Below are 16,721 nucleotides of genomic sequence, written 5' to 3'. Positions count from 1 at the left end.
TTAACTCTGTTTTCTCCTTCACAGATGCTGCCAGACCTGCTGAGCTTTTCCAGCAACTTTCTTTTTGTTCCTGACTTACAGCATCCGCAGTTCTTTTGGTTTTTACTCTACATAGTACAGTTAGTAAACACGACCAGACAATGTGTGCGCTCAGGTCAGAGTCCAGACAGTAACTGGGGCACAGTTTCCAAGTATTGTTGGAGTAACAAAGTTAACATGAAAAATATTTCAGATCCACATAGTTAAAAAGAACCTTAAATGCAAACCCTTTGAATTTATTTTACAGTATATACACAACAGGAAACATCTGAATGGATCATGTCAGTAACTTGGCTAATCGACACAAATCAAAACATTTTGTTCCCGATGACCATAACCAAATGAAAACATGGAAAAATATATAAAAAGTAACAAGCCCATATATGCAATTATGTTGATACTTTGTACAAATATTAGGTACTGCAATTTGACTGAATCAGAATACCTATAATACCAATAATGCTCTTGTGCCGAGTGTTTCCCACAAAAATTGTATCTACATGAGGTAGAAACACTTAACTAACTTTTGCAGTGTATAAAGGAACATACAACAGTTCAGGGAGAAATTCTGATGTATGTTTATAGATTTGGCAGAATAAGGCTTACACAAAGAAAATTCAAATTGAAAAACTAAAATGGGATATTTCAAACCCTGTCATTTAGAAAAATCATGTTTCAGTTACAAAAGTTATTGGCAGCTGAAAATGTATTACTGAGTGATAATAATGCAATGATATAGTGTTACATCAAAAGTTGTGTATACTTTTATGTACCAACACCTTTTGAACATTGTGTGTTGGTATCAGTTAGTTTAAACTTTTTACAGTGTTTTCATTTATCCAAATACAAAATAGTACAATCTTATTTGCTTTTGGAGCCTTGCCAGTATGGGTTAACATGACGACAGCAGAGAAAGGCTACTATCATATCTACTTCTTACCAAGTAAAATTCAGATATCATCAGTATAGTAAATGTTGGCCAACCCAATTTTTCATTTTTAAAACATGATATATAACAGACATCAACAGCTATTAAACTGCAGCATCCTTCTACTACTCTTAAAATAGGACAATTAAATCCGAATGGATGCCCCAGAGTTCACCACATGAGTAAAATACATCACATTTTATCAGCATTATTGTGCAAACTTAATACCAGTGTACTTGCAAGGAAACTATTAAAAACAACAAGCATACAAATAGATGAAGGTTTAGATTATAATCCTTCAAGGTTACTCCAATTGATATCCAAATTACTAAATTACACTTAAAAATACAAGTGTTAGATGATTAGATGGGTATACTGCTCATTTCATGTTGCAAAATATATACTAATCTCAATTGAATAAAGTAAATTCCAAATAATTTCTTAAAAGCAGTACCCAAATTAAATTTTGCATCATGCAAACCTATACAAATCTGTACAGTGAAGATACTTAACTGTACACAATATGCACTACTATCTACATTAAGAGTTATAGCGTGTGACTTCAACAATATGAAGTACATACTGAAAAACTAAACATTTATATACATAGATTACAAGCACTTGTGTAACATTTTGAAGTTAAGGTGTTGTGGCACTTAAACATCCTCCACATAGATTTCATGCCACAATAAATAAAATATTGATTAGTTTTGTCTATGATAAATAGACATCACTGTGGCTTCTGAACAGTCTCAAACACCCTTCAATGCTGGAGAAAGCAATTGTATTTTCTTTGTTTATGTACACTCCCATGCAAAAATCTAATGGCGATTAGTAGCTGTTTTCATGGCCAGCCAAGATGTACAAGTTGCTATTAGCAGTTGGGTTGTCTGTTGGTCTGCTTTCTAGCACCACAACTCTACGAAGAAATAAAAAGCATATTTAATAATTTATTTATTATCTACATTTATGTAAACAACAACCAAATCAAAATCACAATTCAAAAAAGCTTGGGTGACAAAAGACCATATCTTATGTTCCATTCTACAGATTGCTAAGACTGTAAACTAAATTACACATTTATGGTGAGTTACCCATCTCAGGTAGAGCAACTAGTGACAGCATGGCAATTGATCACAGTGTCTCTAAGCCCAATGGTTGAAAAGGACAGAAGGGATTAAGAAAATGTTGGTGATTTGCTCTTGTAGTGAATGGCTTAAGTGTAGAATATAGGATGAACACAGGATGATCTCAGATGCTTTCTGGATTGATCCAGCTGTGACTTTTGTAGGTTCATATGTAATGAACTGCACTTACTAGAGAGTATGCTGTGCCCATGTAGCTATACCAACAAGGCCTATAGTAAAGTAAATTGGGGAAAAGAGGTCCTGGGCAATTTGAGCACTGTTAGAATTGTGCACACTAATTAAGGAACAGTTAAAATTGCAATCCCATTAAAATTTGATAACCAGTCTTGATTGATGAATGAGTCCACTGATCAAGGCCAGTTCATTTGATTGTGGTAAATCCTAAGTCAAAAAGTACACCTTTAATGGATGACTAAGAAACATCATTATATTTATGGAGAACTTAATTGCACAAACTAGTAATAATGGTTATTACTATTCTAATTTACTTTTAAATAAATTCCAATAATTGTAACCACTTTAAATATGGTCTTCAAAAATAACCCACTTCTCATATTTGTAAGCACTAATACTTTAATTTTAAAGTAAATTTAATTCATCCACACATCCAAATGCAGATTGTCTGTTCCAGCAAATTTACTTTATAAGTATCAAAAGCTACAATGTTTTAATATAATTCAGTCCCAACCTGTTCCTTTACACATTTTCACTATCTGATAGATAGAAAAGCTAGTTTTTTAAAAAATATAAAATGAAGATTTTTCCTTGCAACTTCTCTCCAATGCAAAAGTAAAATGAAACCTGTTTTGAAGAAGGTATTTAGCAATACAGAATGAGTAAATTGTTACTGCAGCATCATCACACATTTACCAACCTGTCAGAGCCTAAAAGTTTGAAGATTCTTGAATTATCACATATTTCTTGTGTAATCTAGGGGAAAAAAAGAGAGTTTCCGGGATTAACCAGCAATACATTTACAATATACTAACAGAGTTGGTCCTCAATTATGTTAGGACAGATCAAATTTGACAGCTTAGTATTTACAGTAACGCTTAATCCTCATAATGGAAAATCAAGTTTTGTTTTAGAATGAAACAAGACACATTTACACTGTACCACAATCCAATGGGGGATGATCAATATGAAAGTAAATTGGAATAATCCAAACATGCATCATCATATTGGGGACAGTAAGAACAGAGAAGGGTCCTGACCCGAAACATCAACTTTCCTGCTCCTCTGATGCTGCCTGGCCTGCTGTGCTCCTCCACCTCCACACTGTTATTTATGCAGCATATTTTAAGTGGCTTGAACTTCAATTTGTATTTAGTTTGTAATGTCAAATTATCTTCAATCAAAATTGGTTACAATACCAATAATGTTCCTTGTAAAATCTTTGCCACTGGCTTTTTGAAGCGGAAGCCCATGCCCCAGCATGCCAATCTGCATGCATAAAACCTTCAGCCACACAGCTTAGAAGAACATTAGATCAAAATATTTATGACTTTTACCTCATTTGACTTAAAGCTTCTCCCCTGCATTCCATGTTTCCAGAAAGCAAGAACACTGTCCTGTAAACAAACTAAAAAAGCAGAAATACAAATTGTCTGCTGAATGCCAACTTGCAAGATCAATCAATAAACGGTCAGATCCAAAATGGCATTAATAATTAGGTTTCAACAATGTTACAATGTTTGAGATATAGACTAGGAACACAAACAAGAAATACATTTTAGAACACAGTGAAGCTACTCAATGAGATGACATACAAATGAATTAATCAACTTTTTAGCACATGACACAAACTCTCTCAGCATTGTGTTTATGTCATATTAGTGGACAACTCAAAGAAGCCAATCTCAATTCATTGTTTTTTTTACCAACCAGGCTGCCAAATGGAACATGCTTTGATTTCAGGAGTAATATCTGGTCATCACAAGAGAAGAAACTCTCCTGTGAAAAAGTACGGTCCTTCTAACCACCAATACATCTGAAAGCCAGTGATAACTGAGAAAAATCAAAGGATAAGTAGTAGGATTATAATTTGTGCTTCGATCATACATTTTACATATGGGAGTGGACAAATTGCAAAAACATTACACAGAACCTTGTTTCTACACTTCACAACTTATATCCATAAAACATATTTGGGGCAATGACGTGCCCCAAGGCACTTTGCAAGAGCAATGTAAAACAAAATATGACCCTGAGCCACATAAGGAGAGATTTGACCAAGATTTTGGTGATTTGACCCAAAAAGTTTTAAGAAAGGTCCTAAAGGAGGCAGACTACAGATATAAGGAATGAACAAACCATGGACAGATCTGAAACTGAAGGTGAACATTTTGAAGTCGAGTTATTGCTTAATGCGGAGTGAACGTAGGTCTGCAAGCAGAAGGGTTACATGTAGCAAGTTAAGAAGTTGACAGCAAAGCTTTGGATAATCTTACATGTGAGGGTGGAATGCGAGACAATAGCCAGAGGTGCACTGAAATGATCAAGTCCAGAAGCAACAAAAGCATAAATTAGGGTTTCAGTAGCACATCAACTGAGACGGAGGCAAAGTTATGAGGTAGAAATAGGTAGTCTTAGAAATGATGATATACAAGGTTGCAGCTCTTCTTGAGTATCAGATGTGACAACAAAGTTATGACAAACTGACTTAATCTTAGATCATTATCAGGAAAAGAGATGGAGTCAGTAGAAAGGGAATGGAGTCTGTAGTGGAAACTATAAATTATCACAAAGCCTCTGCTCACCCAATACTGGATGCTGGATCAGAATTCAACAGTCCAGCAACAATGGATAAATTGAGGGAAGTGCTGACAAGGTACAGCTAGGTGCCATCAACATAAATATCAAAACTAATGCTGCTTTTTGGAATATGTCACTGAGGGACAGCATATTGTGATACTGTAAACTTCAAAAATTTAATCACTGTTCAGGGATCAAAAGAATCAGCAATACTACTTTCTGGAATAAATTTTATAAAGGAATTAAAAGTAATATGCCAATTAACCATCACTGGGAAGGAGTCGAAGCAACTTAAACAAGCTGTTTCCTGGGAGACAGGTGGTAAGAACTGCTTGATAACTTGCTGCCTTATGACAAAAGGGCAAACAAGATTTCCTGCAGAAGGAATTTCCTCAGATGAAGGGATTAATTGCAAGAAAGTTGTGTTTCAAACAAACAGTTAATAACAAATGTAACAAGGAAGAAGGAAGCTACTCTTGATAAGAAGGCAAGCCACAGACTTGATGACTCCAGAAGTGTAATCAATGTTGTGGATGAAGGATCATCAATAACGTCACATTAGAAACTTCACAAGACAAGAAGATCCTGTAAGAATTTAACTTCAAGATTCTTCAGTGGCTGAACTCCAGACAATAGCATGCCACAAGGATCGAACACTGGACATCTAGAGACACATGCTGTTGATTAGAATCGTAGCAAAGTTCCACCATTAATTGGGTAATAGCTAAATTGAGTTGTGAGGATTAACTTGCTTACTTAAGTGGACTTATTTTGGTTGCTACATGCAATAAAATTTAAGTAACTGTTTCAATATTTGATTGTCTGTGAGATTTCTTAGTAAGTAGCCGAATTAAAGGTAGCTTGTGGTAATTTACATACAACAATATAGTTAAGAAATAGGAGGGGGATCAAGGATTGATCTTTGGGAATACCACAGATAACAGGAACAGAACGAGAAGCCATTGAAAATGATTCCCTGGCTCCAATTACATTAGAATGGAACTAGGGGAGTGCGGTTAGAAGACTGATGTACTGCAGGAGGATTTTGTAGTCGACTCTGTCAAAAGATGCTGACAGGCTGAAAAGTACAAGGATAGCAAGTTTACCTTTGTTACAGTCATAGTGAATGTCATTTGAGATTTTGATGGGAGTAGTTTTAAAGGGCAGAAAGCTCAGTGAAGGCCTTCAAACGTGAAGTTGTGTCAAAGATGAGAATGGATTTGGAAGGCAGCAACACATTTAAGTATCTAGGGGGAGGAGGAAGCAGCTGGAAATTTTGTAACATCTGGGGTTTGCATCAAATTTACTTGTTAGAATTTGATCAATTACTATTACAGACCAAGTTGGAATATGATGGGATGGTAGTTTAAAAGGGCAGTTGGGGGAGCCAAGGGCTGGTTTCTTGAGGATGTGATATTGACATGTTTAGACAGAGACTTGAACAGGGAAAAGCATTAACAAAATTGACTAACATGGAGACAAGGAGGGAATATTGGGTGGTCAGCAAGTTTGGATGCATTGTAAGTTTCCTTGTAATATTCAAAGGTCACTTTTTTGAGAAGACTCAGGACTCCGAACTACTCTAATATAATGAGGGATTTTTTCTCATCACTGCTGCCATTTTATCCCTGGATTGCCCCCTGCCCAGAGGCAGAGTGCCAGATAAATCAGCCTCCCCCATGGGCATTGGATACCCCTCTTAATCAGGCACTACCCTCCTATGAAGGTGCCACCTCTTACTGAACCTGGCAAGCCCCAGCCCCATTCGAGTTGTAGCCTAAACGGTCAATGCAACATTGAACCAGACTTCCAGCCCCTTGTTGGGGGCACCGCAACCTTAATTAATTTCAGCCCAGCAGCTCAACCAGTGACAGAACTGACTGAGCTGTTCTTGCATGCGGACCCGATTTGCATGCTTTCAATTAGTACATTTCGATGGTAGCAGGTGGAAAAGAGAAGATATAGTGACTGGGACTGAATAAATCTAACACCGTGTCTAAATCTTAGATGCGTATTTATGCTAAAAATGAAAACTGGATTTCAAGTTTATCTAGTTTAAATAAGAGTCATGTTGAAAATTTGTTGTATGGAATTACAGAATCAAATTGTCCTTGAGAGTCAACTTGTAGGTTGAAAAATGCACCATAAGTAGAAAATACAAATTTACTTAATTATTCATATGACGTTTTAAAATATGATAATCCCCACATTTATCAACACATTTTTCAATGCAACAGATCCCTCAGGTTGAAAAGAAACCCTTACCTATTGATTCAATTTGAAAAGTGAATGTTAGTTCTGAAGACAGCTTTCTGCTTGATTTCAATCTACCTCGGAGATTTACAATCTTTAAACATCCTAGCATGTTAAAGCACAAAAGAGAAACAAATAAGTAATTGAATGGTACCATTTTGGTACATTTCCAAAGATGGAGTATCAAAATAGTTCCTTGAAGTGTTCCAAATACATGTGAAAAAATATTATTCTTGCCAATTAACTAACCATGAACCGTTTCTTGAAATAGGCATATCAATTAGTATTCATTTTCAAAATTAATTTTCAAAATATTATTTAACAAGTATGTCTGGTAGGATTGGTTAGGCAAGTGTGAATATTTATCACCTTAATTTTTGTCACAAAGATGACTTAAGTGTAAAATTAGTTTTAATCCATGTTTCAATAAGCATGGTGTATAGATGAAGCTATACTCTCATTTTCTAACTGAAAAAGTTGTATCAAGTGATTACCTATTAAAAATACATCTCAGGTAAATCAGCTGAGCTAACCTACCTTAAAATATGACTTAGATAATTCTTGCTTCATTTTACCATGTCTTCTATAAATCCATGTGGATTAAACTAAACAGGGTCCAAATTAGCACTGTAAATACTCTATCTACTTTTAATGATGCCTCAACTGAAGAGGAGGTGAATCTTCTTTTGGTATGGGGAAATTTTGATTTATGGTTTTTTTAAATCAACAGTCAGCTATGGCCTTAGATTACACAACCAAGCTTTTTCAGTAGATAATAGCTTGAGCAGAAAACCCCGGATTGCGAGTGCTTCTGTCATGTATCGTAATTGGTGTTTGGGCCAGTGTCCCTGTAAGACATCGGTCACATGACACTGGCAAGTCATCAGACAAGTTTGCAAGCATGCTTACGCTTGTTTGAGCCTGTGCAGAATACACAGCTTCAGAATAAAATCTCCCTGTTGGGTTGCAGACAACAATGGGTTCACATTATTTAATTCCAGCTGCAGCCTTGTAATTGCCCAGTACAGAATACCTTCTAATAAACAGTATCTTTAATAAATTCATAATAACCAAAGGATTTATTTATTAGCTGTTATTTTTGTGACACAGATGCAGTTAAATGAATGCTGCTTGACCACGTAAATAACTAGAAGGTTAAATCCATGTTGCACATTTTCCAAAACCTATTGGAACAAGGGAGTAAGTGATGCACATATTAATTTAAGGTTAACTAAATTAAATAAAATTACTAAATAGAATAAAATGTAAATAAATTAATTTGGTGTGAATTGATTGAATAAATGTGGGGAGTAAGTAATCCATGGGATTAGAGTTTATGGAATGTGGTTAACTGAAATAAAGCTCTCACCAGAAGTGTGGACTTGGAATCTAAATATAATTGTTATCTTCAAGAGTATAACACTATTAACTATTTAAAAAAAGAAGCCCGAAAGTACGATATTGAATTTTTTTCTAAAAATCAAAATCTACAATGTGAAAGGGAGAAAAAAATTGAGATGCTATACAGTACTTTTGAGCTCTGCCCTTTCATTTCTAAGGCATGGGTTGGATGCTAACTTGGGCTAACTGAATTAAAACCTCGCTGCTAAGGTGAACTGTCCTGGATGAAATGACCTGAGGTAATCTCAAATCATTATCTATTAGGTTGGATCAGCAGCGCATTCACAATGCTGGCTACAACTGAGAACAGACTGGTACTAAATTATTAATTTTGCTTAGAAGGGCCATTAAAAACAAAAAAGCAATAGTTGAAAACACAGAAATAAACACACTGATATGAAGGTTAATTTGAAGGCATATCAGGTGAAGGAGAAAAAAAGCTTTATTTTTTCCAGAAATGCTTGACTGATGCTCGCACTGGGTGCTAATAGTTTATCACTTAACCACAGAAGGACGCTATTCTGTTATTTATGTCTGTGCCAGCTCCTGAAAGAACTATAGCACCAATTCACCAATTCACTCAAATATCTACATGTAATAAAAAGCTAATTATAGAATATATTTTTCGATATGGTACTGTTTTAAAAAAATGATACAGCCATTTTTTTAAAAAAAAACTTACGATCCATGCAGACTATTATTGTATCTCTTTCTAGCTGGGTTACATGGATAACATTTGCCTGTGGCATATCTGTAACAAATGATAAAACAGCATTACTCATCTGCAGCATATTTACAGCTTTTGTCTAAACATTTATTTTTCCTGTGAAACAGACCAGAGACTATGAACCAGTGGAAATTGCTCAGGCTTTGCAGGGACTTTTTAAATTCATATTTTTCTCGTGAGTGAGCAGTGGTGATTAAAGGCAGCTCTATTCTGACAAGGTGAACAGATATCTCTATGTTTCCTTTCAACTTGAACACAAAGAAATTGTAATGTTAATTTTCTAAACGCCAGACTAAATTATTGATGTGAACTAATACATGCAGTACAAATAAACTTAAAATTAAAACCTGAACCTTTTAAACAGGTTTCAGTAAATACTCACATTTGCCTCTCAACTGATCTGGAGGAAGACAAGAAATGAGGCAAAGTTGCAGAATACGCATCTAATCCCACAAATCACAAACTAGTCTATCCTCAATTTCCTTCCACAATTGAGTTGTGTGGTTCCATACAGCACAGGAAGCATCATATTCATGAAATTTCCAATTGCTTATGGATGGTAAAAGCAACATGGTGTTACATGGTGCATTTGCCTTTTGCACAGGAACTTGGATGATAATGCAAAATAAATTTGCATCTTCAAAAAGTGAAAGTAACCACTTAAATATCATATTATAGCACCCTCGAGCTAAATGTTGATAATAACAGCACCACACATGGGCTGTTGCAAAGCATACTACCTCTTTTCATTGCATCATAATGAGGAAGTAACAACGACAAACTTTGTGCACCAATCCATTTTTAAAATCGTGGAACAAGACTAAGTTAAATGTGCAGTTATACAAGACTGTATAGAAAGAAGCTGCTGTCTTGTTCAAATCCGATCTTTATCAGTTTCTCCTGACCATACCAAACGTACTGTGTGGAAAACGTCTCCTTAGTCACCTTTACTTAGCTAATAAAGGCTACATAGACTGTGCTGTAAATATAAACTAAGAAATAGGAAAGATATTGCAAACAACAAAACATCGAGAGATTTTTACCCTAATCTTCTCATTGCTGCCCCCTTCTTTCTCCTCCTCACACATCCAGAAAAAAAAAACAAGCTATACAAATCTCTCCTATCAAGAGCAATAGTGGACAAATTGGAACCAGGTCTCTGCTGTTCTAATGTTACTTTGTTCAAAAAACTTAAAGCAAATCTGTTTTACTTTGGTTGCTTGACTTACATTTTCTTCACATAATATACAAAATGTTATGGTAACTGACAATATATTTCCAAACCACTCCAAATAAACTCGAGTAAATAAAAATCATTTGCCATTATGTTTATCTGTATTAAATGAGAACTGACATACCTGTTTCAGTAAACCAACATGAAGTAGAATTTGGATTAACAGTTTCAAATCGTACTACTTGGTTAAGTTCTGTTCCTTTACTAACAGCAACACATAACAGGGGATATTCTTGCTCTGGAACCACTAGCAGTTCAAAGACTTTCAATGGATTTGGCAGAGGAAAGTCAACATGCTAGGACAAAAACAGAAGATTCATGCTTTATATTACATTGCCTGGGTGTGCCAAATACAAATTCCTCATTTCAGATAATTAATTTAAACTATTATTTAAAATAATGTCCTATTTATACTTATGAACTAAACAAACTAGGTCTCTGGTAAATAAATTTGAATTTCCTAAAATAAAGACAAGAAAAAAACAAACCAAGTTTGGGGATTTTGGGGAGAACAGTTCAAGGCAAGATCTATAAAGAAACAGATTTTCATAACCTCAATTTAAATTACAAATGTTGATTGTGCAGATATGAATTACAGATGATGAAGTCTGCATATCTCACACCAGTAAAAACATCCATCCAACTCTTTCCCACTACCCCTCAGCCTTGCATCATGTTTTCCCTGGACAAAGTTTTCTAAAAATTTAGATCAATAATAAATCATTAGACATTTCCCAACCATTGTTAGGTTGACTAGGCCACAACGCATAAGACAAAAGGGTAAATGTAAACAAATAATAGCACGAATTTTACAAACAATCGTGTAAAATAGCATAGTAATTTAATGCCAAAGGTTAAAGCCAGAGGACTGCAGAATTGCAAATGTTGCAGCTCTGTTCAAACATGCTGAGTATAATAAGCTCCGTTACTAGCCTTTCATTTTACAGGAAAAAGTAAAGCCACATTTCAGACTTTGGACTGAACATCACTTGTAAATGTTTCACTTACTTTGATTAACATAAACTTTTGCATTTGCTCAACCCATTCCAACAGGACGATGCTGGATTGCAATGCACCGCAAAGGTATTTGTGTCCTGTGTAAGGATTTCTTACTGTAACAAACAATAAGCAACTTAGTATGTTTTCCAGTCAGTACTGAAGAGGAATACAATTAATTACAGGATACCTAACAGGAAAATAAAGTTAAATCCAGATAGAGGTGAGATAGAAAATTTTGGTAGGAAACGACTGTTCCATCTTGAACCTTCATTTTCTCTCCAAAGTACTGGAACATCCAGTAATCATCTCTAGATCTGATCCTATTTTTTCCCCTGAAACTCCTCATTTGAATCTCTCCAATCAGGTTTCCGCCTGTGCCAAAGTGCCAAAACAGCTCTTATCAAAATCAAAAATGACACCCTACATGACTGTGACAAAGGTAACTTTCCTTTCTCTCCATCTCAACTTATCTGCAGCCTCAAACAGTCAAACACTCCAGCTTCCTCTGCACCATTGTCTTGCTAAGCAGGACTGCCTACAATATTTTACCTACCCAATCACTGCTGAAGAACTACTTGCATTAGTGCTCTATGGTCCGGAACTGCTACCACTGGTGTCTTCCAAGGATTGATCCTGGGCCCCTCCTAATTATCAACTACATGCTTATCATCCAAAAGAACAGTTTACAGATGTATGATTAAAACAGTCTACTTGTCTACTGTTGCTCTAGACTCTACTGTTGCTCAATAACCAGGTTGCTTGTCCGACACTCAGTACTGAAAGCATAAATTTTCACCAATTAAATATCTGAAAGACTGAAGTGATTGATTTTATTCTCTGTTCCAAAATTTGTTTCCTCATTCCCAGCAACTGACTCGTGGCTGGTTTCCTGTGGTGGAATAAGAGGTAAACACTTGTGATCGTCCAAATCTCTGCTCCCTATAACTTAAACTGTACTAAATCCCATTCATTGATCACCCCATGCTCACTGAGTTCCTGTCAAACAATATCTTGATTTTTAAATTCTTAAAAGCTTTCAAACCCTCCCATGGTCTGGCCTGTCCCAACTTCAACTCTTCAATTCTCCAAGATACCTGCTTTCCTCTAAATTTTCTTCTTGAGCAACCCCAATTTTAATCTCTTCAGGTTTGCCTTCAGTTGCCTTAGCCCCTTAAAAGCTACCCCTGACCAAGCTTTTGGTTATCTGACATTATGTGGCATGGCATCATTTTGTGTTTATATAATCATTCACTCTGGAACACCCTCGGATGTTTTATTACATTGAAAGTGCTATTAAAAATAAAGTTATTTTTGTTGGATAATTGTGAATTTTTGGAATTCTCTACCTCAAAGGGTACTGAGATTACAAGATTGAAAGAAATAATAGGGATTGGGCTGCAAAGTGGAGTTCATGGACAAGATCACTGAATGGTGGTACAGCCTTGAAGGACTGTACAGTCTATCTCAGCTCTTAACTTTCACATTCTTGTTCTCAACTTGACTGAGACCAATACTATATGGAGATAATCAAGAAAATATTTCCTTACCTACACAACATTTTTGGCAGCCTTTTGTATCTGGAATTTTTGTAGATACAGCAAATTTCCTAGAAAATAAATTTAACAATCAGATGCCATTTCATTCAATCTTTATGGTGTACATTTATAATTAATAATAGTTCCAAGCTGTTAGCAGATCATCAAGTCAGAGATCAACTTAGATTGATAACAAGAACAAGGTGCAATAATTGGTCATGCAGTACTGATGTAGGATAAGCTATCCGATAATTTGGAAACAGTGAAGGCGTTGAGGAACATAGTAGGGAGGCAAACTTGGCCATCAGTGAAAACAAACGCAGTGCTTGCAGATGATGCCCCTGAGGCACAACCTGTGGATGAGAAGTAGGAAGGGCCAATGACAGATTCTCAGAATAGGAACTAAAGAGTTAGTGCTGCAGAAGTTGGAAGAGACCAATTACAAGTGACACTCTGGCCAAAATTAGATAGACAAGAATGTCACGAAAACAGATCACAATTCCGAATTACATTTGGATATTTTAAATTTTTACAATATTTTAACAAATTTTAACAATAAGAACTTTTAAAAGAAAGACAAAATCTGAGAGATGGCCGAGGTGTAAACTCAATGGCTGTGTAAAATCCCTTAGTATCAAGGGAGCTTCAGACAGCAACACTTCAAAGAAAGGAATGAACTGAACCCCCGTGATCTCCTGTGGGTTGTGTCCCAGACAGCAGACATGATACAAGTTGGAACAAAACCTAATTCTAAGCAAAAGACAAGAATACACAACAAAAGGAGATTAAAAAAGCATCTCCAATCCCTTGTCTCTGTGACCTAATGAGCTGGCGTGCTAGTATGTGGTTCAAATTCCATTGCTCTAAAATGTGCTCTAAAGGGGCACAGTTAAAAAATTTCACAAGAACATTGCTGCCTGTGCAGCTAACAGGAAATAAAGTATCTGCTGTAAAAAAAAGTCATCAGCATAGCCACTGTTGAAGGAAGCGGGACAAAGTCTTTTCAGCTAATCTGCACGAATGTGTCCTTATTTTGTTATCTTTTCTCGCATTTTAGTAACTAACAAACTCACTCTTTTTTGACTCAGGAAAGCCTGGTTAAATTGGCTCATTTAAAAAAACAAATTTATTTGGCTGGGAAAAGGTAGCCATAAGGGAAGGCATTTGTTTCTTTAAATTAACCTTGTTGTGGCCAACCAAGGGAGGGGAGAGTAAAGAAGGGGAACCAGCATATTCCTCCCAACCAAGGAGCATAACTGTCTGGGAATATCCCATTTGGAATTGTAATTAGTTGCAGACTCTCATCCAGAGACCAGTTATAATGAGAAAGGAGCCAGGAAAGTGCAATTCTAACAGTAAGATGTTGGAGGAGGTTGATATGATCAACTGTATCAAAGATTCTAGACAGGTTCAGAATGACATGGGGAAATGGTTTATTTTTGTCAAAGTTATACAGTATGTCATTTGTGACACTGATGAGATATTTTGGTATTACGACAGAGGCAGAAACCTCAGGGCTTCAAACACTGAAGGTCTGAGAAATACAGGCAGTTATTTTATGGACTGGAGAAAGGTATACAATGCTGTTCCCCAGGGAAACCTACAAGGATCAGGTGGTAGACATGCTCACTGATCCAGTAGGTTTGGTTGCAAACGTTTTGTCACCCTGCTAGGTAACATCATCAGTGCGCCTCCGGCGAAGTGTCAGTGTTCTGTCCCCCTTGTTATTTATGTGCCTTGGTTTGCTGGGGTGGTTGGTATTACTTCCGGTTCTGTTTCTCAGTGGTTTGTACACAGGGTCTAATTCAATGTGTTTGTTGATGGAGTTCCGGTTGGAACACCAGGCCTCCAGGAATTCTCTGGCATGTCTCTGTTTGGCTTGTGCAATTATGATGTGTTGTCCCAGTCAAATTAGTGTCCCTCAGTGTCCGTGTGTAGTGAGTCAAGTGAGAATTGGTCGTGTCTCTCGGTGGCTGGTTGGTGTTCATGTATCCATGTTGTCAGTTTCCTTCTGGTTTGGCCTATGTAGTGTTTCTCTAGTGCTCCTGTTCTACTTTGCGTAGTTCCGGGTTGCTGGCAATGTGTTGTAGCTTGTTTAAATCCTGTCCTGATACAGCTCCGTTTGTGGGCATTGAGGTGGTTACTTGAGTATCGAGTCTGTATGTGTGGTCTTTCTATATATGCTAATCTGAGTTCCCCGTTGTTTTTGCGTTCTACCATTATGTCCAGGAATCAATACTAAAGAACAACAGACTCACGGAAGAAGTACAACAGACCCTCAGACAGACGACAGTCCCAATACTGAGCAAAAAAGGAAAGTCAAACACATTCAACACAGAAGACAGGAAAGCCCTAGAAAGACTCAAGAAAGACAGGAACACTGTAATCTTACCAGCGGACAAAGGACGCATAACAGTAATCCTCAGTAGAACCTGATACATGGAGAAAGCTAACGCACTACTAGTAAATACCGATACCTACCAACAGAAGGGAAAAGACCTGACACCACAGTTAAGGAACCGGACTACAATGACTCTGAAGAAATTACAAAACTCCGGAGACATTGGGGTCCTCAGGCCTGCTGTCTCACTGCCAGGCACACCAATATATAGACTTGCCAAAGAACTACAACAGATATTGAAATACTTAGCGGACAACACTACCCACTCCATCCATTCATCCCAAGAACTCCTGAACATCATCAAGGACATGAGGAAAGAAGAGGATGAGATGATGATATATCCTTCGACGTAACAGCACTATTTACATTCATAAACATCGACCTAGCCAAAGAAACAATTACCACACTACTGGACGAATCAAGTAGGACACCATCATCATCAATAAGGACACCACCATGAAACTACTAGATCTACGCCTCGCAAGCCACTTCACTTTCAATGACAGCATACACAAACAAATCAACGGAACACCAATGGGATCCCCAATATCAGGACTGATTGCAGAAGCAGTAACGCAAAGGTTAGAACAGACAGTGCTCCCCACTATACAACCCAAACTTTGGGTCCAATATGTAAATGACACCTTTGTGATTATCAAACGCACAAAACTAGAAGAAACCCACCGACACATAAATATCATCCTTACCATGATAAAATTCACGAAAGAAGAGAACGAAAACCGACTACTCTTCCTGGACATATGGTAGAACGCAAAAACAATGGGTAACTGCAGACGAGTGTGTATAGAAAGACCAGACAAACAGACTAGATACTCAATTACACTAGCAACCACCCCAACACCCACAAACGGAGCTCCATCAGGACACTATGTAAACAAGCCACAACACATTGCCAGCAACCCGGAACTACGCAAAGTAGAACAGGAGCACCTATATGGAGTCTTCAAAAGGAAAGGATACCCGAAAAGCACAATCCACCAGGACCTCCGAGACACACCATAACAGGAAGACCCAACACAACCAGACTCACTAATCACCCCACTGTACATCAAGGACATTTCAGAGATGACCACAAGATTACTCAGACCCCTAGGTATCAGAGTAGCCCACACTCTGACATCCACCCCATGACAGTTACTGACAAATGTAAAGGATCGCATACTCAAAACCAGCAAAACTGGGGTAACGTACAAAATACCATGCAAGGACTACAGAAACACTACATAGACCAAACCAGAAGAAAAGTGACAATACAGATACATGAACACCAACTAGCCACCG

At 36.9% G+C, this 16,721-nt stretch overlaps 1 protein-coding gene across 8 annotated transcripts in view; it reads right to left on the bottom strand.

Annotated features, from left to right (window-relative positions):
* Positions 1 to 254: 254 nt before the first annotated feature.
* map4k3a (mitogen-activated protein kinase kinase kinase kinase 3a) overlaps positions 255 to 16,721 on the bottom strand; it is a 215,666-nt gene continuing 199,199 nt past the window's right edge. For 6 of the 8 annotated variants that reach the window (XM_048600826.1, XM_048600829.1, XM_048600832.1 and 3 more), the window contains 9 exons: positions 13,031 to 13,089; positions 11,493 to 11,596; positions 10,609 to 10,780; positions 9,633 to 9,650; positions 9,206 to 9,274; positions 7,135 to 7,227; positions 3,627 to 3,697; positions 2,990 to 3,045; positions 255 to 1,886 (listed from right to left, as the gene is read on the bottom strand). In XM_048600826.1, the coding sequence (XP_048456783.1) occupies positions 1,799 to 1,886; positions 2,990 to 3,045; positions 3,627 to 3,697; positions 7,135 to 7,227; positions 9,206 to 9,274; positions 9,633 to 9,650; positions 10,609 to 10,780; positions 11,493 to 11,596; positions 13,031 to 13,089 (730 nt within the window). In that variant the 3' untranslated portion in view covers positions 255 to 1,798. The remainder of the gene's footprint in view (positions 1,887 to 2,989; positions 3,046 to 3,626; positions 3,698 to 7,134; positions 7,228 to 9,205; positions 9,275 to 9,632; positions 9,651 to 10,608; positions 10,781 to 11,492; positions 11,597 to 13,030; positions 13,090 to 16,721) is intronic. The other 2 variants (XM_048600828.1, XM_048600831.1) reach the window with 1 other exon arrangement.

This window comes from Rhincodon typus, chromosome 9 (genome assembly GCF_021869965.1).
Source record: "Rhincodon typus isolate 14 chromosome 9, sRhiTyp1.1, whole genome shotgun sequence".
Classification (NCBI taxonomy): domain Eukaryota; kingdom Metazoa; phylum Chordata; class Chondrichthyes; order Orectolobiformes; family Rhincodontidae; genus Rhincodon; species Rhincodon typus.
This window is presented reverse-complemented; position numbering and strand designations above follow the sequence as displayed.